This window comes from Xyrauchen texanus, chromosome 8 (genome assembly GCF_025860055.1).
Source record: "Xyrauchen texanus isolate HMW12.3.18 chromosome 8, RBS_HiC_50CHRs, whole genome shotgun sequence".
NCBI lineage: Eukaryota > Metazoa > Chordata > Actinopteri > Cypriniformes > Catostomidae > Xyrauchen > Xyrauchen texanus.
The window spans coordinates 12,007,117-12,033,304 of record NC_068283.1 but is presented as its reverse complement, the minus strand read 5'-3'; the positions used below and the strand labels follow the sequence as shown (position 1 = coordinate 12,033,304).

Here is a 26,188-nt window from a genome sequence, read left to right as displayed (position 1 = left end):
TTAATTTATATTTATGGAGAAAATTTTGCAGAAAAATGTATTCAGTGTTAATTATAACTTAAGCTCCATGTACAGTTTCTGTAGATGCCGTTTACCACAGAAAATATTTTTGCCTTTTCTCTCAGTTCATAAAAAATAAACTGTGTACACAACACACTTACAATGGAAGTCTATGGGGCAAGGCATAACCACAAGACTAGCCTTGTGATAAAATTACCTACCTTGCCAACCAAAGGTTTGGACATACCTACTTGTTCTAAATGTTATTCTAAAATTTGGAAATGGTAATAAAAAGAATAACAAAATTCTAAAATGGATAGTTGGTCAATTTATACATGATAAAGCACAGCTATGAGCTTTCCACAGAGCTAGTACTTGTATCACTGTGCATCACCCCAAAGGGTGCTTCACTGAAATAGAGTAGGAAATGCCCAAAATGCTGTTTGTGGGGTAAAAATATAAGTTTTTTGTCTTTTTTTGGATAGCAATCAGGATCAGTGTATCAGGACAAACTCGAGATTTGACATAAATCATGATATTTCACCATGTATCACCATCATTGTTATAGTGTCTGCTCTAATGAGACCCAAATGGCCCGCAGCTGCAGTTAGTAGATTTCAACTTTTCACAAAGGAATCACACAAACTTCGATTGCAAATGTCCGAAAAAAGGCCAAATCTGAGCTGTCTTATACCACCATGCAAGATCTAATGGGAAGATACAGACCCCATCTCCACCACTGCAGCACATACAGGCTGCTTGTGAAAAGATAACCAAATAAAACTAATGAGCTACATTTAAAATATGCCTTGGCTTTTATTTTGAATGTAATAAGTAACTGGTTAAAATCTTCCATTTACATATTGAATGTCAATGGTTATTATGTACTGTATGTACATGGACCAGTCATTTAAGCAGTAAAGATGCTGACTGATGGTAGTTTTGACTCCAAAACTAACTAAAATAAAAATCACCTTGAATTAATTTTAGTTTTTCTTTTATATATAAAAGTAGGATGAATATGGGCAAAGTGGGAAACTTTTGGAAATGTTACATTTCTTGGCACTTTTAATAATGATCCAAATGCCACATAATCTGATATTAAATATTTGTGGAAAGCTTATGATGTCTCCAACCTTAGTCAAAAGCAAAAACAATATATATATATATATATCTTTTTTCAGACAGTGTTGGTAAAGTGGGACAGAGGAAAACAATTATATAGAAAATATCTACAAATTAGTTGAATTTCTATATTTTCTTACACACTTTGACATCATAGATCATCATATAGGTGCATCTCAAAAAATAAGAATATCGTGGAAAAGTATTTTCTGTAATTGAATTCAAAAAGTGGAACTTTCATATGTTCTAGATTCATTACATAAAGTGACATATTTCAAGCCTTTTTTTTTGTAATCTGGATGATTATGTCTTACAGCTCATGGAAATCAAAAATCCTTTATATCAAAATATTAGAATAAAGAATTTATAATACAGATATGTCAACCTTCTGAAAAGTATGTTTATTCAGTATGTTCATGCACTCAATACTTGGTAGTTTTTCGTGTAAAATTACTGCAAATAATTATTGCTCAATGGTCCAAAGTCCTCTTTTCAGATGAAAGTACATTTTGTATTTAATTTGGAAATCAAGGTCCCAGAGTCTGGAGGAAGAGTGGAGAGCTTTATGGAGATGCTGATTTCCTCTTCCAGCAGGACTTGGCACCTGCCCACAGTGCCAAAACTACTGATAACTGGTTTTCTGACAATGGTATTACTGTGCTTGATTGGCCAGCCAACTCACCTGACCTGAACCCCATAGAGAATCTTTGTGGTATTGTCAAGAGGAAAACGAGACACCAGACCAACAATACGGATGAGCTGAAGAGGCTATCAAAGCAACCTGGCTTCCAAAACCCCTCAGCAGTTTATGTTTAATGAATCTAGAACATATGAAAGTTCCACTTTTTGAATTAAATTATGGAAAGATATGAACTTTTCCACGATATACAATTTTTTTTTTAGATGCATCTATATGTAACTTTAAATGATTATTATTTTACTTCATCACTATTCAAAAGATTTGCCTCAAATTTCTGTCATTTTCTTTATCATTGCTTTTCTCACCATTAGTCATGAAAAAAGCTCTGCCACACATCCTGATGTAAAATCATCATTTTCAACCACAGAAAGTTAATTGTTTACTTCTCAAAGATTAGTTTGGTAATGATTTAACCATTTCAGGAAATACAAATTGATACAATAGGGGTCAAGTTAAGCAGTCCCACATTACCCATTTTCTCCCTATATTATTACAGTTTTTCTCAATCGCTTTGGCTCCATTCTCATATAAGAATTACTCTTTTTCAAAACAATAAGTTCAAATCTCTAAACAATTAGTTTCTTGTTCACATCACATTTGAATTTCTTATTCATTTAAGCAAATTGCACATGTTTTGGCACGTGTGCAAAAGAGTAAGTGCTATTGTCTACAATTTGCACAATAACTGAATGCACATGGCTTGCTGATCAAAACTGATTTCTCAGTCAAATTGTCATTTAACTTCTAAACATTCTTACATCGTGATTATTACAATAATGTATTGTTTTTTACAGAACTACCACAGTTTTTCATTGTTGCAGGTGTTTTTTTTGTTTTTGCATGGATGTCATTATGTGGTAATGACATTACATGTAAGAAATGTGTAAAAATGGACATGCAAATGGGAATTTTATGTTTACATGTAACACATTGCTACAAAAATACATTTACTGTAAACATACAAATGTGCATATCTCTGTGTACTACAGCATTGTCTTTTCCGAGCAAACTTTTACCAACTGTTTAAATCGGTATCTATAAATCTCAGTGTGATGCACAATAGCATTCAGCTAGACAAAACTGACATTCTGGTACAGTAGAGTAAGCAGTCAGTGTCAACAAAAAAGTAGAATAAAAATGAAATTTGTATAGAACAAACATTTCCAGGGTTGACTGCCATGGTGAAAAAAAAAAATTGACCAGTACGGCTCACACAATGACAAAAAACACTTTTTCTGTTGGCATTGCCCAATTTACTGACACAATAACAAGGTTTTGAAGCATGAGTTAAATATTTTGGGTGAGTTATTACAGTTTGCAGACATGCAATAGAGTTGTGATGTCCCATAAAACTGTTGCAACAATTGCACTTACAGTTTAGAGAATATTAAGACTGTTTCAAAAAATGTCCCAAAGCGACTGAGAAAAACAGTCAAATGGAATAATTTACAATCTAACTTAATTAAACATGAAATGCCACTAAATAAAGGTAGCGTTGCACAAAATAACCCTGCTGTGGTGTGACGTCAAGGTAATTTCATCTATATCTTTTTAAGGAAGGATGAAATTTAATGATTTAAAAAAAATATATATTTGTTCCCTTAATATTTTCATGATGTAGTAACCATATTATAGAAGCAATAATGCACAAAACTGTACCATACTGTGAATATAGTCACATCTGAAGGGGTTGCAGGCGATATTTCACTTCAACCCAGCAGTGACATTCCCAATATATAGCTTAGACTCTCGGATCATATCGCCTAATAACAGACTTCCATTGTAAGCACATTAGAGTAAAAAATGTATTATTATACATGCTATTATTACATATATTACATACATACTGTTATTACATACTATAACAATAAGTTGAAAGTATCGTCTGTGGTATCCGACAGCATGACACAAGTGTTATCGATAACTTTACCTAAAGAGTATTGAAATAGGGATTTTTTTAACTGTTGCAACTCGAGACAGTGAATTCAGGGCACACAGACTATGAACAGCTCAGATCCTGACCTGAATGGATCACACACACAGTGAAGTTACAGTGAGGTCAACAACGATGCATCTCACACGACGACTCTTCTCTTATCTCAAATTCAACAGCTCATTCACTCGACTGCGCACAGACACAAACACACACAGACAGATACACAACCTTCTCTTGAGAAACGAGTTACAATTCTCTGATAGAACAGGGTAGGTCTTCCAACAAATATCAGCACTACATTGCACATTTAGCATAAGCAAGCAAGAGCTAAGAAACAGGAAAAAACTACTATTCACAAATCACATTTATAACTAGCAGTAGGGTTTTTGCATTTGGGGTATATTGACAAGACTAGCTGACTGATTCATTATTTAGTGTTGGTTATTTCTGTTCATTGTGAGCCGATCTTACCTTGTGGCAAAAGGATTGTCATAATCCTCTAGCGCTGGCTGGAATTAGTAAAAAAATACAATTTCAGGACTGCTAAGCAACTCATTTTTTAGCTTTGAGGGAAAATATCCAACAGTGCATCAACGCATAGTACTAAAGGAATGTAAATCATGCATATTAAGAGTACCCACACCAGCAGAATACAGAATAGAATAAAATATGCAGAGTTAAAAAGAATAGAGAAACATTCCTAAGAAAGCAGATATATCAGCAAGAGATGCCTGTCTAATGCTAATACATGTATGCAAGTACCTGTGCAAAGCCTGCCATGCTGTATGGCCGTGGTCGAGTCTGTGTAAGGCTCTGTGCCAAGAGCCGGGCAGTCAGTCCATAATCGGACATAGGCAGATATACGTCCTCTCTCTCCAGTAGATTCCCTGTGCTACTGCTCTTCCCATGATGAAGACTAGAGAAGGAAGATCAGTCAATTATTGCACAAAAAGCCCGTATTGTGAACTCTTTTGGGTGTGTAAGGGTACATACTTGACTTTTAACTTCTCGCTCTCACTGTCGGGCAGCACTCGAGTGTAGGAAAACGGAAACCAGCCACGCCTGAAAGGAAAGAGTTTTTCTTTAAAAACTCGATTTCACATGATAAATGGATCAAATGGATAAAAACCCATTCAAAAGACAATATAAATCATTAAAAATATCCCAGTTTTTTTCTAGTCAGGAATTAGATTAAATGAACAAATAGAGAGTACTGCTTCAATGTCCTGCTTCTAAGATTTTTCTAGAAAGTAAAAGACCCAAGCACTCTTAAGCCGATGCCATACTAGCAGACTCCAAACAACTAAATTTTGGCCGTGGGTGTCACACATGCCAATTGTTTTGCGGAGATCTCGCTCTCTTCAGTTGGAGGTTTGACAAACATACTGACTCACCGCAGCTCACTCTCTCTGATTCCCCGTCACATGGAGCTCGCCGAAATAACAACATGAATACCACGTGAGCAAAAACTATTGTAATAGATTGATTCAGGGGTTTTCAGACAAGTAGCTGAGATCGATGACATTTTTCACTCTGCCTGGCTGGAGATTATGTAAAATCGGCTCATGTGGCTCATTAAATGCATCTCCTCTAGTGATTTAGAAGAGATCTCACAATTGCTGAAACTGTGTATAGATTTGCCGAAGTCTACAGTCAAAAGTTAGAGATCTCAATATGAACTTGTGCATTCCTTATCAAAAAGAGAAGACCCACAAATTTTTCTTCATCACTCACTACAACATATCTACTGTCCCTGCAAAATATTTACATTGAGTAAGGATTAATCATAATTGTGGTTGAGGAGGAGAGTCCTCGGTTCACTATGTAAAGCCCTTTGAGTGTAGTGGCCGAAAAGCGCTTTATAAATGTAACATTCGTTCATTCGTAATTTTGAAGTTAATAAAATCTGTCAGAATGTTACAATTGCACTGGTATTTGGTTGGGGGCAATTGGAACACTGGGGGAAACTGTAAAACCATTTTTAAAAACTCATTGTTATCTCACTTAAGAGCAGAACTCAAAGTAATAATATCATTGCTTTATTATTAATATTATGGAAAGGCTTTCTACTCTATATTGTACTCATTTTTTGTAGCTCTTTATAATAGTTTTTATAGATAAAAGTGATAATATTTAACCCATTTCAATCTAAGTCATTAAGTATTAACTTTGAGCCAAAACTCTAGAGATAAAAATAGAGCAGGACGATGAGAATAGTGTTGGCCCCACATGACTTCACTGTGGAGAAGTGGAATCAGAAAAATCTACATCATGAGCTTGGCAAGGACATCGGAAGCTTTGCATTATATGAGATGTTCTTTGTCTTCAGGGACACGCTGTCTTGCAAAGTAATGAGCAATGAGAATGGATCAAAGGGTTATGCTTTGCCATTATGCCAGTTTTGTGAACGAGAGGACCATCAAAACTCAGAATGGGATGCTAATCAATGACCATCAAGGGTCCATCAGCCACTACAAGTCCTTTGAGGAGTGTCCGGCTGAGAGAAGAGGCGTCTTAAATCTGCCCAACATCTTCGGCAGTGGACAGCTGGGACACACTCTTCTCTACATTTGGAGTGATTGTGAGTGCAACACTGATTATGGAAAATGGCAGCAGGAAGGGCTTTGGGTTTGTAGCTTTCTCACCATGGAAACTGCAACAAAGGACCCATCTGTGATAAATGGGCATCTCATCAGAATAGAGGTAGCGGAGTGTAGTGCCATCCCAGAGCCTAGAGAAGACAGCCCACACCGACACCCAGGACAACTCGGAAGTGACATCGCCAGACGTCATCACTGAAGAAACATTGGTGAGCAGCTAAAAATGACATCACTTGTTGCTTCTGAAACAACATTGCTATCCTCCACCTCCACCAGCCACTGCTCTACCCTCTGGGGTTTTCATGGCGATCGTCCCAAAGGTTAACTACTGGATTAGCCTCAGTCCTGCCAAACAGCTGGCACGGCTCCACAGCAGCGCTCCACGGGCCGCAATGAGTGTCTTCCATTAGGGTGAGAATCTCCGCCTGATCACATCAGCCAGCCTGCTGGGCACTCTTAGATTTCTGATTCCCCAGGTGCTGCTCACAGAGCTCCAGCCCATACAGTCTTCAGGACATGGTTGAATGGACACCATAAGTGGAGAGCACATCAGCAGCCCAGCAAACTTTGGGAGTAATAGAACCAATACACTCCCAGGGACTCCAGAAACTCATTGTACACGATACCCTGGAGACTGCACATAAGTCCTGACGAGTGATGATCGAGGGATGAATGATTACAAGTGATGATCCATCTGCCTGTGTGAGAGCAGCTCAGCAGGGCAGTCACACCAGTCAGCAGTCATTGTCATAGAGATCACGGCTCAGAAATGTGGTAGAGCTCTTGGAGATCAGTTGTGGCAGGAGCAATATCTGGTTTACTATCAGGTCCTGGGCTCAGCAATGAATGATGGGTCTATTCAAAATGCTTTTTCCTTCTCATTTTTGGTGCAAAAACAAACCAAAAATGTGAGAATGTTACAAAGAGCATCTTGTGTGCTTCAACAGAAGCAAAGAAAGCGGAACTTTCAGCCTTACTGAAAGGTCAGTAGAGTGTAGAGGTTTAAGCAGGAGTGAGAGATGTATCAGCAAAATGACCCAGGTCGGACTTTAACCTGGGTCCCCATGAGCCAAAGCTCTTGTATTTCTGAGCAAGACCAAGTTTCTATCCCCTTCTGTTGCTTTTGTATGTCTTATTGAGTGCTTACATCTTGTTTTTCTCGTTCTCTCCATAGTGCCAGCCGTCACGAGCCTCAGGCACCAGCAGGGTGATGATGTCACCCTCAGTGAAGCTGAGCAGGGTGCCGTTGTCACCAGCAGCATGGGAAAAAATGGCCTGTACTCGAGAGCGTCCGTTCTTCTCCAGACCTGCCGCCATGGAACTTGACCTGGGCAGAGTTCTTGTCTCTCCTAGAGAGAAATTAAAATAACAAGCCTCAGATTTACAGTATTAAATTAATGATAATAATTCCAATTATTTTAAAGCATTTTATTAGGCATTTTTCTTTAAAGAAATTCAAAATTACAAAGCTATATAATTAAAGACTCAAGAGACGGTGAAACAGAATCAAGGCAATGTGATTTTAACTGATAATATACTGCAAGTGTCACAGGCTAACGTTTTAAACTCTTACATGGACTTGACATCCACACTCTTACACTAATTTATGCCGGCGCTCAACATCTTAATATATCAGAAATGTGTTGTGATCGTTTGTGGTGTTTTTGTCCAAAGTAAGAGCTCATTGTTTTTATCGTTTATTTGTTTTCTTGTATGTATTTTTCTGTCTAGCATGTCTGTTTAATATATCTTCTTGCATTTTCAAATAATGCCACAACACAGTCAAACAGTCAAATAACCTTTATTTCTTGCCACCAAACTATCCATTTTGCGTTTACATTTTCGGTTCAAATGCTGCAAAACCAAACATTGCTTCTGGTTTCAACCGGTTCACAAAACACCCTTCAAAATGGACTGTACCATTTTGTTACTTTTGTCAGTAAAAAAGCAGTTAATAACAGCTGATTTTTGTCTTTAGTTTTGCTGTCAATTACGCTTTCTGTTAATATATCTTGTATCATCTGTGTATGTACTGGTTGTTTTGTCATTCTTTGTCATATTGTCATTGTACTTTATTGTGTATATTTGATTGTTCTGTTTGTTTTCATTCCTCCTTGTGAGAACTGGTTCATTCCAGGGGAGGAGCTAGACCCTTTTTAAAGAGGAAACTATAGAGTTCATGTCATTTCAATCAAATTGACTCAAGGAGTAAACTTGTTAGCAGTGTTGTGAATTTGTAACATTTGCTGGTTTAACCATTTTTGCATGTTGTGACATTTTTATTTTGTTTTTGTAGTTATTTTGTTTCTAATTTATATTTTTACTGCAAATAATTTTTGGCACCTTAATATAAAACATTTTGGGATCCACTTCAATGTCTGGCATGCTACTTTTAAGTCTGATCATTGGGCCACTCTACTCAGAAGAGGGACAGCCCTGGTCAGTGACGTGTTTGTTAGTCTTGCCCATTGAGATGCCACGAAAGACTAGAAGCCAGCCAGGGAGAGGTGTAACAAGAGGTGGAGCAAAGTGCAGCTGGAGGTTTTCTAGAGCATCTATCTACTGTTGATGTTCCATTGTTTGGAGGTGATGCAGTTATCACTGCTCTTGCACGTATGTTCGAGAGTTTCTTGAAGTACCAGCAGGAACGGGACAGGAGGCTGTAGAGAGATGCTGCACAACTGGAACATCATTATAAAGTCCTACAACACCAGATGCAGCTGGACAGATGCAGCTGGACATTGAGCACACCAGAACTGGCCCTATTGCTACTGTCAGTGCCAGTGTGCTGGTGATAGACCAGGAGCCACGTCTGGCAAAGCTGGAGGACAACGATGAAATTGAAAACAATCTAACCACATTTGAGAGACTGGCAGAAGTATATCAATGGCTAAATGAGGACTGGGCCATCCGCCTTATTCCTTTGCTGACTGGCAAAGCATGAAGTGCTTTTGGTTGCCATGGACTCTTGTCACAGGACTATGTTGAGGTAAATAAAGCAATCCTGATCAACTATGACATTTCAGCTGAAACATACTGGCATAGGTTCCGGGCCAGGGACACATCTGTGGAAGAGCATGGTGTGGGGTAGTTACTAGAGCCCAAGCACAGTGTATAGCCAAGGAGACACTGTCTAATGCCCCTGATAAGATGCCTTTTTCTGCAGCAGATATTTTGGGAGAGCCTAGGCTCAGAGGAGGTGAGGCTAGGAAGGAACAGAGAGCATGTTGAAGGGCTTTTTGGCAGCACTGACCAAGCTGAGCTAGATCTGGGGGGAACAAGAGTTAACAGAGCCAGATGTAACTATTCCAAACGACCTAGCTAAGCTACAAAGGGAGGACCCCACCTTAGCAGCGTGCTTGAAGCAAACTAAAAAATAAATGTGTGTGTTGCCAGTTATTGGGGAGACGTTTGTTCTGAAGGAAAGGAAAGGTCTCTATAGGGATAATGGAACTCAATTAGTCATCCCTAAGGCACACAGGAAAGAGGTGCTTGAGCTAGGTCACACAATCCCTTGGTCAGGACATTTAGGCTTTATGAAGACACTGATTACACATCTCTAAGTGGTTTTATTTGCCCAAGATGTACAGTGAATTAAAGGAGTACTGTAAGACCTGCCCAGAGTGCCAATTTACAGCTAGTCGCACACCTGCCTATGTACTGCTGATACCTTTAACTGTCATTGAAACACCATTTGAGCATTTTGGGGTTGATGTGATAGGTCCAGTAGAGTGGATCCAGTCAAGAAACCTATTCATTCTGGTCATTTGTAATTACGCCACTAGATAAACTGAGGTGTATCCACTCAGAGAAGTGACCACCAAGCAGGTAGCTACAGCACTCCTTAAACTCTTCACACAAGCTAAGTTCATCAGTACCCTCAACCTCTGCAAGGGCTATTTGCAGATTTCGTTGACTCCTTAGAGCCAGGAGGTGACCGCATTCAGAACACCCTTTGATCATTTCCACTTCCGGGGTCCTTCTGTTCAGGTTCCATGGGGCACTGTCCACCTTTCAACGGATGATGGACCAGCTTCTCAGAGGTATAGAGGGGTTTGCAGCTGCATACATTGATGACATCGTTATCTACAGCCAGTCATGGGAGGAGCATCTTCTTCACCTGAAGGTCATGTGAACCCGGAACATGAAGTGCCGGATCTTCAACCAGACAAGTGCTTCCTAGCTAAGGGGGAGACTCAGTATTTGGGATTTGTGCTGGGTCATGGAGTGATCCAGCCACAGGTCAGCAAAATAGAGACCATCAAGTCTGCTGAGAGGCCTCAAACTAATAAACAGGTACAGTCATTGCTAGGGCTATAGGATGGTATAGACATTTTACACCTAATTTCTCTGCCTGAGCTGCTGCATTGAACACTCTGACAAGACAAACCTAACAAGGTAATATGGACTAGTGAATGTGAACTCACTTTAAAAAGGACTTAAGGGACTGTTTCTGCAAGGAGCAAATTATGCACAGTCCTGATTTTGATAAGACTTCATGTCTGCAAATTCTAGGCAAAGGGTGACTACTTTGAAGATGCTAAAATATAACACAGTTTTGATTTATTTGGGATTTTGTTTAGTCACAATATAATTCCCATCGTTCCATTTATGTTATTCGATAGTTTTGATGACTTTATAATCATTCTAAAATGTGAAAAATAATTATATATATTATAATAAAGAATGAGCAAGTGTTTCAAAACTTTTGACCAGTAGTGTGTATATACCTTAGAATTTGGCCAAAATTAGATATCTTAAGAGGCAGCATAATTAAGATACCTACCTTTTGGAACAGCCTTCGTGTTGGGAGTGCACCTATGATGACTTAAAATGCTGCTTCTGGATGATGCTCAATGAATTTTGGAACAGACTCTAATAATAATAACAACAACAACTCTACTTCTGTAAAACCATCTTATGTTACATTTCCTTAGAAAGTCAAGGCCAATTGGCCATTTTTTTGTTTTATTTACTCACCAAAGCCAATTTTTACTCTCAATGTCACTTGCCATTGAGAGTGATCATTCCAGACCCTGATAAACCCTGATCTGGGCCAATAACATTTGGCCATGTGGTTGTGTGGATATGCAGAAAGGTTGACTTTTCTTACCCACAATGGTCTTGTTCTTAGCGGGCTGGGCCCTGCGCACAGGTAGTGTGTTGGAGTAGACATCGCTGACCTGTCTCTGGGGCTGACTCTGTGTTTGAGTCTGAGTCTGAGGGGAGGGCGGTCTACCCTGAGGGACCCCACCATCTGTCCAGTACTCATCCCCATGAACCCCCGTCGTACCGTTCACCAGAGACATGCCATCAGGACCCATTAGCCTCTGCAAGTAGAGAGATTGTTAAATAAATGCAATTAGACTGCTATGACTAAACTGATTATTTAAAAATTTCCTTTTCACGAATTGCCAGTGAGTTCCTCGTTAGCTAGAACCCAAACTTTTTCAGTCTACTCATCCCCTTGTCTTATCAACCTCTCCCCCGATTTGTGAGACTTTTTACTGATATGTATGGGCCTAAATGCTTGAATAAAATGTATAGAAGTTGAAGGACTGTTTTACACTTTTTAAACGCTTAACTTATTAACGCGCCCATTTTTGTGAGTGACTTGATGAAAGGAACAATCGTTGGGTGCTTGTGAAAAAAGTTAAATTCCATTAGTTAAAATAATGACGTGAAGTAAATTTGTAATGAAACATTTTCCATTATTAATACAATATTCTTGTACGCCACAGTTTGGATACTGCTTTTGTTTTTGTGTATCACTTTGGAAGGCATTCATTTAACCACTGTTCTAACATACACCTTCTGGTGCTACTTGGACATGTCATCAGTGATGAACCCGGGGTCAAAAGGTGTTTCGAGTCTTTAATCAACAGATACCCTCGCCCGGGCGACCCAGCCGGGGGTGATCAGTCCCCCGAGTTTGAGTGTTCGGGGTAACGACTGTCCTGCAAAGCCCCGGCAACTGACCTCCACTGACTCATTGCGTGTTTTCCAGCCGCCGCTCCTGCACTCCTCCACCAGCTCTGCATATTTGGCTCTCTTGCGCTCATTTGCCTCCTCCAATCTGTCTTCCCAGGGGACAGTAAGCTCCACTATGACCACCTGCCTGGTCGACTCCGATGTAATCACCACGTCTGGGCGGAGTGAAGTGGCTGTGATGTGATTCGGGAACTTGAGCTGCCTTCCAAGGTCCACTTGAAGGTGCCAGTCTCTTGCATTGGCCAGGAGCCCGCCTGGGGAGCGTGGCTGCTGATGTGCCTTCTCTGCAGCTCTGACAAAGGATATGGTTTGCTTGGAGGGCTGCTGACTCTTGCTGCTCTGAATTGCTGTGGTGATAATATCCGCAAGAGCCCTGAGGACCTGGTCATGTCGCCAGCGATACCGCCCATCCCCCAAAGCCTTTGGACAGCAGCTGAGGATGTGCTCCAGTGTGCCACTCCTTTGGCACAGTTGGCATGGTGGTAAGTCTACCAGGCCCCAGCGGTGTAGGTTGGATGGGCTAGGTCGAAGATCGTACACCGAACGGATCTGGAACTTGATGCGTTGTGGTTCAGAGCTCCACAGCTCTGCCCAGGTGATCTTGCGCTGCTCGGCGTTCTCCCACCTAGTCCAGGCGACTTGCTGTTTCATACCGACCATCTTGGTCATGCGGTCCTCCTCCACCTCTGCCCGCACCTCGTCCAGCACCAACTGATGCTTCTCCCTCCCTCTTGATTTGTCATAGCGTGGCTTAGGGAAACTGCCCAGGCCTGCACGTCCCACTGCCACGTTGCCAACCAAAACACCATGCCTCAGCCGAGCCTCCGCTCTGTCCACCGCTTCCTGTGCCTTCCACTTCCTTCCCGTCTTAACACAGATTCCAGCTGAGGAGACTTTGGCATCGGAGGAATCTCGGTACATGATGACCTCCCGGGCACGTGTGACCTTGAATTCCTCGGACAAGCTGCTGATGGGAAGTTGCAACTTGGTGGAATGGCCATAGAGGGCGATGTTACTCAGGGACCGTGGGAGTCCTAACCACCTACCGAGGAACTGACTGATGGTTCTCTCCAGTGCTTCTACCGTTGTCATGGGTACCTCGTATATAAGAAGGGGCCAGAGAAGCCTTGGTAGGATTCCATGTTGGTACATCCAGGTTTTGTACTTTCCTGGAAGCCCCGACTTGTCGACTGCCGTGAGCCAGTTCGTCATGTCGCTTCTGGTTTGTTGGAGCGCGGTTGTGTCCTTCAGGGCGCTGGAGTCATAAATAACATTTATAATGACTGTAATGTTTTGAGCTTCAAAAGAGAAATCTCTTTTCACTTGCATTTTAAGGACCTACTGAGTGGAGATTTTTTTTTATTTTTCTTCAAATGTGTTCTGGTGAAGAAAAAGTTATATACACTTGGGAGATCATGAGGGAGAGTAAATAATGAGAGCATTTTCTTTTTTGGGTGAATTATCCCTTTAAATGTGAAGTGTGTAAATTCTGCACCACTAATGTCATGAAACGAATAAAAACTGCAATTGGACTGCCATGGTTCAACAAACCCGCAGCAGGTATTCTGTCAGTGACGTATGTCCCACTGCTAAATTATAATTTATACAACTTTACAGCTTAAATAATAAATGTTTTATATGAAAGAATTAAAGGATTATTCAGGGTTTAATAAAAGTTAAGTTTAATGGAAAACACTTGTGGCATGACGGTGATTATCACAAAATGTTTATTTTAACGTGTCCCTCCTTTTTCTAAAAAGAAAAGAAAACTCGTTACAGTAGCCTAGTTTCCATCCACCTTTCGTGCCATTTTGTTATCGACAAAGTGAAAATGCAAAAAATTAAATTGCAACATTTGCCACCTTCTTACCGTTCCATTCAAATGGCCTTTAATCGATAAAAAGGGTGTGCGTGATGCAGTCATGCCTAAAAAACACTTTGTCGCATAAGTTTTGGTTTAGCGCAAAAGAAAAACATTCAGAAATGTGTGTTTATCGCCAATTCACCTCCCAGATGTCCCCAATTCCTCTGAAGTTTTGGTAAAATGGGAGATTATTGAGACCATTCATTGAAATTAGACAGCTTACTCTCATTGTAATGAACAAATAAAAGCAATCAGAAGAGGAAGAATTGCAATTAAAAGGGAACAGTTGCCCTTCTGATAGGACTGTAATATCGGTCCTGATGTTGCCACCGGTTCTGACCCGAAAGTGAATCATCATGGCCCCGTTCAAGCTGGCAACATGCACTAAGTAGTGGGGGAAACTTTCGGTCTCAGAATAAGGACCACCCATCGATGTGTATATGCTGTGTGCACAGCTATTAAAGAACAACTGATGTGTTGTAATATCAGTGATTACATATGATACATTCCTGATATTCAATATTTCGAGCAATCATCTAATCTAAAGCATCACAACTGCATTATGTCCCGCATATTTTTCCAGCAACTTTTACCGACCAATTGAACTTGATTATCATCAAAAATGTATTTTAGCTTCATAACGCAAATGTATATTTTCTGAAGAAGCAGTAAATGCGATCCGAGGTAAAGAGGGTTTGATTTAAAGTATTTAAAAGTTCTAAAATGTTCAAAAGCTTTTCTTAATTTTTCTCATCTACAGAACAGGTTATGGCTAATTTAAGTTTGAGAAAAGAATATAAATAAAAATAAATAAAAAGCACACTGATGCTTTTCACCAAGTATTGTGTATTTATTCTTTCTTATATCTTATAATTTAAAACATCTTTATGCACAGAAATGATGTTTTTTTTGTACTGTGGGCTAATTCCGTAACTGCCGTCTATTATTATGAATGGTGTGGAAAAGTAACTTCAATAAATAAACGGAAGGATACTCCTTTTAAATTAATCACAGTAGCCATTCATTTGTTCGATGTGCACGAGATTTGTATTGGCAGTCCTGGAAGTTTCATGTTTGCAGATCGGCTCTATATGCCGTAAAGATCAATCCATAATCACGTACAATAAATTGGCTTTCAATACTGTTGTCGTGATTAACGCAGGCAAATGATTGGGGCAAACTCTGTCATGTGACACTACATTTTTGCGTTAATGCCAATTTTATTGACAAAAAGTGTTTCCAAACCATTTTTTCACTACATTTGATGTAGCGCTAGAGTTAAACAGAAAAATATTTTACGTCGACATTTTTGCTATAATGTGCATTTCCATCAGCTTTATTTTGATGCGCTAAAAAATGTTCAGCAAAAAATCATTGAAATGTAGTTAGTGAGGCACTTACAATGGAAGTCAAATGGGCCAAATACTCCCCGTTTCAAAAGTATAGCAACATTCAAAAAACATGCATGTTCAAATTATTTGAATGTGATAAAATCACTTACTAACCATTTTTGTGTAAAATTATATCCAATTTTACAACTTCGCTGCCATGATGATGTAACACCGTAAAACCCTAAAACTCGAACAATGATTTTAACTCATTTACAGCAGTCAAAATTTTATATTTTTGGTAAAACAACATTGTACCACACATGCTTTTGATTGAGCTTACATTATATTAAACCCGGAATGCTCCTTTAATTTATATGATTTAACAAATATATGAGCTTAACATTTTTGCTAAAAAAATATGAGTTTAAAATTTGTTTTAAACATTACACACTTTTGCTTTAAAAGGTGCAACCAGTCTTTATATTTTTTTTTTGCAAATTGCTAAACATTGAAGTGGAAAGAAATGGTAATAGTTGAATTTTATTTTTGAAAAATATGTAATAATTGCTGTACAATGACATGAGGAAGACTGTTCATATCAGTATGAGAGAAAGAGCGGTTTTATTCTACATATGGTGCTGGGCGCACATTGATGAGTGCTTCCACGTTGAGATCATATGACCGGCTGAATATTACTCACCGTCTCTAAATAATGCCTTGTAATTGGATGCTTTTACTCACAGAATTAAATAAATCAGGAGTCAGCATAACATAAAAGCAAATATTACTAAGCGCAACTTTAACCATTTATGCCACAACATACCATTTCTGGCAAACAAAGAAAGGCAAAGAAAGACTCATTAGGTCCAGTATATCAAACCTAGAAAATAGTTTGACATCTTGTTTGAGGGAAGCGAATTTCACTGACCCCCTGGTGTCCCAGGCCACTCCCCATAAAGGCAGCGAGTTCCGGCGGCACAGGTAGTGGTTGAGCTCCAGGAATGGGATCTGAGATGACCAGATTGCCCTTAGAAGAGTGCAGAGGGCTGGAGAGTATGGTGCTGGAACCAGAGATCATCTGCTGGGCGAGCATCATCGCCCTCTCGGGTAGCTTGTTGGGGTCTGAGCAGGCCTGCTGCCATACTGGGATCTTCTGAGTGAGCAGGTCTTTCCCCTGCAAACCAGAACAAGCCATGGTGGGAAAAAACAGATATAGTTAAGAATACTTAGAAAAGTAATCTGCCAGTACATGTTGTGGAAAACAGTAACACATGCCTTTTTTTGCTGTTTAAACACACAAGACAAAAATTACCATGGCAAAAAGTTTAAATTGTAAAAATAAATAAATTCTAATACACACACACACACACACACACACACACACACACACACACACGTATATATACATATACATACACATATATATACACATACATATATACAGTATCTCACAAAAGTGAGTACACCCCTCACATTTTGGAAATATATCTTTTCAAGTGACAACACTGAAGAAATGACACTTTGCTACAATGTAAAGTAGTGAGTGTACAGTTTGTATAACAGTGTAAATTGCTGTCCCCTTAAAATAACTCTACACACAGCCATTAACGTCTAAACCGCTGGCAACAAAAGTGAGTACACCCTTAAGTGAAAATGTCCAAATTGGGCCCAAAATGTCAATATTTTGTGTGAAAAAATATTTTCCCTCAATGAACTGTAGCTCCCCAGTGCTGGCAGCACTCATGCAGCCCCAGACCATGACACTCCCAACACCAAGCTTGACTGTACGCAAAACACACTTGTCTTTGTACTCCTCAACTGGTTTCCGCCACACACGCTTGACACCATCTGAACCAAATAAGTTTGTCTTGGTCTCATCAGACCACAGGACATGGTTCCAGTAATCCATGTCCTTAGTCTGCTTGTCTTCAGCAAACTGTTTGCGGGCTTTCTTGTGCATCATCTTTAGAAGAGGCTTCCTTCTGGGACGACAGCCATGCAGACCAATTTGATGCATTGTGAGGCGTATGGTCTGAACACTGACAGGCTGAACACCCCCCCCCCCATAGACTCATACGTCTATTTCCCAAAGACAACCTCTGGATATGACGCTGAGCACGTGCACTCAACTTCTTTGGTCGACCATGGCGAGGCCTGTTCTGAGTGGAACCTGTCCTGTTAAACCACTGTATGGTCTTGGCCACCATGCTGGAGCTCAATGTCAGGGTCTTGGCAAACTTCTTATAGCCTAGGCCATCTTTATGTAGAGTAACAATTCTTTTTTTCAGATCCTCAGAGAGTTCTTTGCCATGATGTGCCATGTTGAACTTCCAGTGACCAGTATGAGGGAGTGAAGAGAGCAATGACAGCAAATTTAACACAGCTGCTCCCCATTCACACCTGAGACCTTGTAACACTAACGAGTCACATGACACCGGGGAGGGAAAATGGCTAATTGGGCCCAATTTGGACATTTTCACTTAGGGGTGTACTCACTTTTGTTGCCAGCAGTTTAGACATTAATGGCTGTGTGTTGAGTTATTTTGAGGGGACAGCAAATTTACACTGTTATACAAGCTGTACACTCACTACTTTACATTGTAGCAAAGTGTCATTTCTTCAGTGTTGTCACATGAAAAGATATAATCAAATATTTACAAAAATGTGAGGGGTGTACTCACTTTTGTGAGATACTGTATATATATGTTTGCCATGCAAAACTCAATGCAGTTGCCATGTTGTTTTGAGCGTTTTTTTTTTTGGCACATGGATATGAACTAGGTTGTTCTGAATGTTTGCCAGGGTGTTGCTTACTGGTCTAGGTCAAAAGAGCCCATGATAGATTACTCTCTATGACCTTGTGGTTTCTACATATGGTTTGGATCCCTTCTTTAAAGTAAGTTTATGGGCAACAGTATTATTGGTGCTTGCAGCAGAAACACTGGTATTTTGGCAGAATCTATGGTTCAGGGTAAAATGTATTTCTTTTTTATTTTCTCCCCTATTTCTCCCAATTTAGAATGCCCAATTCCCACAACTTAGTAGGTCTTTGTGATGGCGCGGTTACTCAATCCGGGTGGTGGAGGAGGAGTCTCATTTGCCTCCACTTCTGAGACAATCAATCCGCATGACACTGCGGAGACTCACAGCATGTGGAGGCTCATGCTAATCTCCGCGATCCACACACAATTTACCACATGCCACATTGAGAGCGAGAATCCCTTATCACAACCACGAGGAGGTTACCCCATGTGACCCTCTCTAGCAACCGGGCCAATTTTTTGTTTTGGAGACTTGACTGGAGTCACTCAGCATGCCCTGGATTCGAACTCGCGATTCCAAGGGTGGTGGACAGCATCAATACTCGCTAAGCTACCCAGGCCCCACAGGGTAAATGTTTTATCAGATTCACCTAACTGAACCTCAAATCTTCTTGGGCTCTGTCTTTTGCTTTAGATTTTTAAATGTAGCACAATCCTTTCAACATCAATTATTTGCCATTTGCTACTCATGATTTTGAGCAATTGCTAATGGGTCTCTCACTTCTCTGACCATTATGCATTACAGCACTCTGCAGTGTGGGTGAGGGGCCGTCGTCTCCGTCCTACCGCCCACTTCTGGTGACTCATCGAACAACACACTCACGGCTCCTGATTCTAACACACTCATCTCTTCAGCACGCCCTTTCTGAACTCTTCCCACACACACCTCCGTTCTGATTAACTACTGGACAGGATGTTCTTAAAAAAATAGAGGGCTTCTTTAATTCTTTAATTCCCAATAGTTTCAGTAATGCATCAGGGAAGATTGTTTAGTATGAGCAAGTTATATGTAAGGGATAATGTTCAGCCAGCTGGAAATCAATAAGTAGTATTCCTGTACTTTCCAGTATTTTGCCATTGGACATTGGTCAAAAAACAGTTTTTAGCAGTCATTTACAAAAATATTGTTGTGATGGACAAATGAGAATGAAGTATTCCAGTATGTTGCCATGGACAACGGTACAATTTAGAGGTGATTAATATCGAAGTACCTTTTCTCTCTAAAATATTAGAGAAAGCTGTAACTAAGCTATTGCTGGAGGTAGTGAAGGATAATATTTATGAGAAATTTCAGTCAGGATTAAGAACAAACCATAACACAGAGACTGCCCTTCTTGGGGTGGTGGCTAATGATTTGTTGATGGTGGAGGATGCTGGAGAGTGCTCTGCTTTAGCGTTGCTTGATTTAACTGCAGCATTTGATACAGTTGATCATTTAGTTTGAATTGATACATTGAATAGTTGGGTGGGAATATATGGGGTGGCTTTAGATTGGTTAATGTCTGTATATTTCTGTACAAATTATATATATATATATATATATATATATATATATATATATATATATATATATATATTTATTAGGGGTGTCGATTTAACATGTTAATTCAGTGAGATTAATTTGACAAAAAATAATGCGTAAAAAAATTCACGCAATTAATTGCAATTCCCACTCTGATAAGGAAGATTCCTGAGAAATGCAAGCTTGTAGTACCACCTGTTTACTCCAGAGGGCAGTAAGTGAAATTTCAGCTGTGTGGCAATGCACAGTTTTGCAGTGAAGAAAAAACACCCTTGAGGAGCAGAACACAAACATGCATTACGTTCTTGCATTCAAAACACTTGGAGTGCAAATCCGAGAGATCTCAATATGTGATCTAAGTATTAAACTATATTTAACTTGACACAGTGTCCTAAAAAATGTATGTTGTTTATGATGCAATGCACCCGAGATGCTACACAAGCATGTCTGATGCAGGTGTAAACTGACGGTCCTTAAACAAGCCTTCATAATAAATCCCAAACTGATTGACAAATTCACCTGTGAAATGGATGCCAATGATTGACTTATGTTCAATAATATGGTAGTAAACAATACATTGTATTCTAAAGCCGTTTTTTGTATTGTCTTATCAATGATGAACAATTCTGCCACAAGAATGTAATTCATTTTAATTATCTGATATTTTTTAGTTATTTGTATGTATATATATATATATATATATATATATATATATATATATATATATATATATATATATATATACAGTGAGGAAAATAAGTATTTGAACACCCTGCTATTTTGCAAGTTCTCCCACTTAGAAATCATGGAGGGGTCTGAAATTGTCATCGTAGGTGCATGTCCACTGTGAGAGACATAATCTAAAAAAACAATCCAGAAATCACAATGTATGATTTTTTAACTATTTATTTGTATGATACAGCTGCAAATAAGTATTTGAACACCTGAGAAAATCAATGTTAATATTTGGTACAGTAGCCTTTGTTTGCAATTACAGAGGTCAAACGTTTCCTGTAGTTTTTCACCAGGTTTGCACACACTGCAGGAAGGATTTTGGCCCACTCCTCCACACAGATCTTCTCTAGATCAGTCAGGTTTCTGGGCTGTCGCTGAGAAACACGGAGTTTGAGCTCCCTCCAAAGATTCTCTATTGGGTTTAGGTCTGGAGACTGGCTAGGCCACGCCAGAACCTTGATATGCTTCTTACAGAGCCACTCCTTGGTTATCCTGGCTGTGTGCTTCGGGTCATTGTCATGTTGGAAGCCCCAGCCTCGACCCATCTTCAATGCTCTAACTGAGGGAAGGAGGTTGTTCCCCAAAATCTCGCAATACATGGCCCCGGTCATCCTCTCCTTAATACAGTGCAGTCAGCCCTGTCCCATGTGCAGAAAAACACCCCCAAAGCATGATGCTACCACCCCCATGCTTCACAGTAGGGATGGTGTTCTTGGGATGGTACTCATCATTCTTCTTCCTCCAAACACGGTTAGTGGAATTATGACCAAAAAGTTCTATTTTGGTCTCATCTGACCACATGACTTTCTCCCATGACTCCTCTGGATCATCCAAATGGTCATTGGCAAACTTAAGACGGGCCTTGACATGTGCTGGTTTAAGCAGGGGAACCTTCCGTGCCATGCATGATTTCAAACCATGACGTCTTAGTGTATTACCAACAGTAACCTCGGAAACGGTGGTCCCAGCTCTTTTCAGGTCATTGACCAGCTCCTCCCTGTAGTTCTGGGCTGATTTCTCACCTTTCTTAGGATCATTGAGACCCCACGAGGTGAGATCTTGCATGGAGCCCCAGTCCGAGGGAGATTGACAGTCATGTTTAGCTTCTTCCATTTTCTAATGATTGCTCCAACAGTGGACCTTTTTTCACCAAGCTGCTTGGCAATTTCCCGTAGCCCTTTCCAGCCTTGTGGAAGTGTACAATTTTGTCTCTAGTGTCTTTGGACAGCTCTTTGGTCTTGGTCATGTTAGTAGTTGGATTCTTACTGATTGTATGGGGTGGACAGGTGTCTTTATGCACCTAATGACCTCAAATAGGTGCATCTAATTTAGGATAATAAATGGAGTGGAGGTGGACATTTTAAAGGCAGACTAACAGGTCTTTGAGGGTCAGAATTCTAGCTGATAGACAGGTGTTCAAATACTTATTTGCAGCTGTATCATACAAATAAATAGTTAAAAAAAAATCATACATTGTGATTTCTGGAATTTTTTTTAAAATTATGTCTCTCACAGTGGACATGCACCTACGATGACAATTTTAGACCCCTCCATGTTTTCTAAGTGGGAGAACTTGCAAAATAGCAGGGTGTTCAAATACTTATTTTCCTCACTGTATATATATATATACACACACACACACACACAGGTGAAACTCGAAAAATTAGAATATCGTGCAAAAGTTCATTAATTTCAGTAATTCAACTTAAAAGGTGAAACTAATATATTATATAGATTCATTACAAGCAAAGTAAGATATTTCAAGCCTTTATTTGATATAATTTTGATGATTATGGCTTACAGCTTATGAAAACCCTAAATTCAGAATCTCAGAAAATTAGAATATTGTGAAAAGGTTCAGTATTGTAGGCTCAAAGTGTCACACTCTAATCAGCTAAACACCTGCAAAGGGTTCCTGAGCCTTTAAATGGTCTCTCAGTCTGGTTCAGTTGAATTCACAATCATGGGGAAGACTGCTGACCTGACAGTTGTGCAGAAAACCATCATTGACACCCTCCACAAGGAGGGAAAGCCTCAAAAGGTAATTGCAAAAGAAGTTGGATGTTCTCAAAGTGCTGTATCAAAGCACATTAATAGAAAGTTAAGTGGAAGGGAAAAGTGTGGAAGAAAAAGGTGCACAAGCAGCAGGGATGACCGTAGCCTGGAGAGGATTGTCAGGAAAAGGCCATTCAAATGTGTGGGGGAGCTTCACAAGGAGTGGACTGAGGCTGGAGTTACTGCATCAAGAGCCACCACACACAGACGGGTCCTGGACATGGGCTTCAAATGTCAAACGTCTTACCTGGGCTAAAGAAAAAAAGAACTGGTCTGTTGCTCAGTGGTCCAAAGTCCTCTTTTCTGATGAGAGCAAATTTTGCATCTCATTTGGAAACCAAGGTCCCAGAGTCTGGAGGAAGAATGGAGAGGCACACAATCCAAGATGCTTGAAGTCCAGTGTGAAGTTTCCACAGTCTGTGTTGGTTTGGGGAGCCATGTCATCGGCTGGTGTTGGTCCACTGTGCTTTATTAAGTCCAGAGTCAATGCAGCCATCTACCGGGACATTTTAGAGCACTTCATGCTTCCTTCAGCAGACAAGCTTTATGGAGATGCAGACTTCATTTTCCAGCAGGACTTGGCACCTGCCCACACTGCCAAAAGTACCAAAACCTGGTTCAATGACCATGGTATTATTGTGCTTGATTGGCCAGCAAACTCGCCTGACCTGAACCCCATAGAGAATCTATGGGGCATTGCCAAGAGAAAGATGAGAGACATGAGACCAAACAATGCAGAAGAGCTGAAGGCCGCTATTGAAGCATCTTGGTCTTCCATAACACCTCAGCAGTGCCACAGGCTGATAGCATCCATGCCGCGCCGCATTGAGGCAGTAATTAATGCAAAAGGGGCCCAAACCAAGTACTGAGTACATATGCATGATTATACGTTTCAGAGGGCCGACATTTCTGTATTTAAAATCTTTTTTTTTTATTGATTTCATGTAATATTCTAATTTTCTGAGATTCTGAATTTGGTGTTTTCATAAGCTGTAAGCCATAATCATCAAAATTATATCAAATAAAGGCTTGAAATATCTTACTTTGCTTGTAATGAGTCTATACAATATATTAGTTTCACCTTTTAAGTTGAATTACTGAAATTAATTAACTTTTGCACGATATTCTAATTTTTCGAGTTTCACCTGTATATATATATATACAGACTGATTGACAGCCCTAATACACACACACAGTATATATGTACAGATTTTGCTGTTTCGGAAGGAAATTGGTACTTTTATTCACCAAAGTGGCATTCAACAGATCACAAAGTAAAAAAATTTAAATAAAAGTCATTTTTGATCAAATCTAGACAGGCCCTATTTCCAGCAGCCATCACTCAAACACCTTATCCTTGAATAATCATGCTAAATAGATCATTTGTTACTAGAAAATCACTTGCCATTATATCAAACACAGCTGAAAGCAATTTGGTTCATTAAATGAAGCTTGATATTGTCTTTGTGTTTGTTATTGAGTTGCCACAGTATGCAATAGACTGGCATGTCTTAAGGTCAATATGTCAAAAATGGCAAAAAAGATGCTTGAAATTGCCAAAAATCTGAAGATTTCATATAAAAGGTGTACACTACATTCTTCAAAGACAAAGGACAACTGGCTCTAACAAGGACAGGAAGAGATAGACACAGATACAACTAAACAAGAGGATAAGTACATCAGAGTCTCTAGTTTGAGAAATAGACGCCTCACATGTCCTCAGCTGACAGCTTCATTGAATTCTACCCGCTCAACACCAGTTTCATGTACAACAGTAAAGAGAAGACTCAGGGGTGCAGGCCTGATGGGAAGAATTGCAAAGAAAAAGCCACTTTTGAAACAAATACAAAAAGAAAAGGTGAGAGTGGGCAAAGAAACACAGATATTGGACAAAGCTAGCAACCGAGTTGGATTTGGAGCATGTCTGGGAGATTCGCTTGACTGTTTGAGAAATCTGCACGCTTTTTTTGTGCTGGTTCCGCCTAGCGGATGGAATTTATTTTGTAGAGTGTCACACCTTCAGGACAGTTTAATGGATTAATCTAGATGCTCTGTGTTTATTCTGCCTATTGGCTGGAGTTTGATTTATAGATTATCTTTTGCTGTGTGATTCTGTCTCACAAAATTTGTATAGAAATCGCGGAGATGTGCATGGATGCCAGTTGGCGCTGTCGTGCACAGGGTTAATGCGCAAGTTTTGCTTTTTTCCGCTGGCACCCCTCATGATATAATATTGGGAGAAGTCTTTAATCTTTTGATGGACTCAGTCCTTGATCATAGAGCAACATTGACACTTCACAGGATGTGTCTCACAGATATTTGGAGACTTTTGAACCCATCTGGTAGGTACTATATATTCTTGTCATCAGTCCATAAGATTTATTCTAGAATATTTTGATATACACTCACCTAAAGGATTATTAGGAACACCATACTAATACTGTGTTTGACCCCCTTTTGCCTTCAGAACTGCCTTAATTCTATGTGGCATTGATTCAACAAGGTGCTGAAAGCATTCTTTAGAAATGTTGGCCCATATTGATAGGATAGCATCTTGCAGTTGATGGAGATTTGTGGGATGCACATCCAGGGCACGAAGCTCCCGTTCCACCACATCCCAAAGATGCTCTATTGGGTTGAGATCTGGTGACTGTGGGGGCCATTTTAGTACAGTGAACTCATTGTCATGTTCAAGAAACCAATTTGAAATGATTCAAGCTTTGTGACATGGTGCATTATCCTGCTGGAAGTATCCATCAGAGGATGGGTACATGGTGGCCATAAAGGGATGGACTTGGTCAGAAACAATGCTCAGGTAGGCTGTGGCATTTAAACGATGCCCAATTGGCACTAAGGGGCCTAAAGTGTGCCAAGAAAACATCCCCCACACCATTACACCACCACCAGCAGCCTGCACAGTGGTAACAAGGCATGATGGATCCATGTTCTCATTCTGTTTACGCCAAATTCTGACTCTAACATCTGAATATCTCAACAGAAATCGAGACTCATCAGACCAGGCAACATTTTTCCAGTCTTCAACTGTCCAATTTTTGTGAGCTCTTGCAAATTGTAGCCTCTTTTTCCTATTTGTAGTGGAGATGAGTGGTACCCGGTGGGGTCTTCTGCTGTTGTAGCCCATCCGCCTCAAGGTTGTGCGTGTTGTGGCTTCACAAATGCTTTGCTGCATACCTCGGTTGTAACGAGTGGTTATTTCAGGCAAAGTTGCTCTTCTATCAGCTTGAATCAGTCGGCCCATTCTCCTCTGACCTCTAGCATCAACAAGGCATTTTCGCCCACAGGACTGCCGCATACTGGATGTTTTTCCCTTTTCACACCATTCTTTGTAAACCCTAGAAATGGTTGTGCGTGAAAATCCCAGTAACATTCAGTTTGGAGTTCAGGAGATTGTCTTGACCAGGACCACACCCCTAAATGCATTGAAGCAACTGCCATGTGATTGGTTGATTAGACAATTGCATTAATGAGAAATTGAACAGGTGTTCC

The 26,188-nt window shown here is 40.0% G+C and overlaps 1 protein-coding gene across 4 annotated transcripts in view; it reads right to left on the bottom strand.

The window, feature by feature from the left end:
• Positions 1-26,188, bottom strand: part of LOC127647679 (brain-specific angiogenesis inhibitor 1-associated protein 2-like) — a 132,212-nt gene that overhangs the window by 8,722 nt on the left and 97,302 nt on the right. For 3 of the 4 annotated variants that reach the window (XR_007971089.1, XM_052132086.1, XM_052132084.1), the window contains exons 8-12: positions 16,476-16,721; positions 11,475-11,691; positions 7,509-7,710; positions 4,755-4,823; positions 4,524-4,677 (exon numbers count right to left, since the gene is read on the bottom strand). Coding sequence is in view for 3 of the 4 variants with exons in the window: in XM_052132086.1 (XP_051988046.1) it covers positions 4,524-4,677; positions 4,755-4,823; positions 7,509-7,710; positions 11,475-11,691; positions 16,476-16,721 (888 nt within the window). In the remaining variant the exon portion in view is untranslated. Of the gene's footprint in view, positions 1-4,232; positions 4,271-4,523; positions 4,678-4,754; positions 4,824-7,508; positions 7,711-11,474; positions 11,692-16,475; positions 16,722-26,188 lie in introns of all 4 variants that reach the window. The other variant, XM_052132085.1, reaches the window with a different exon arrangement.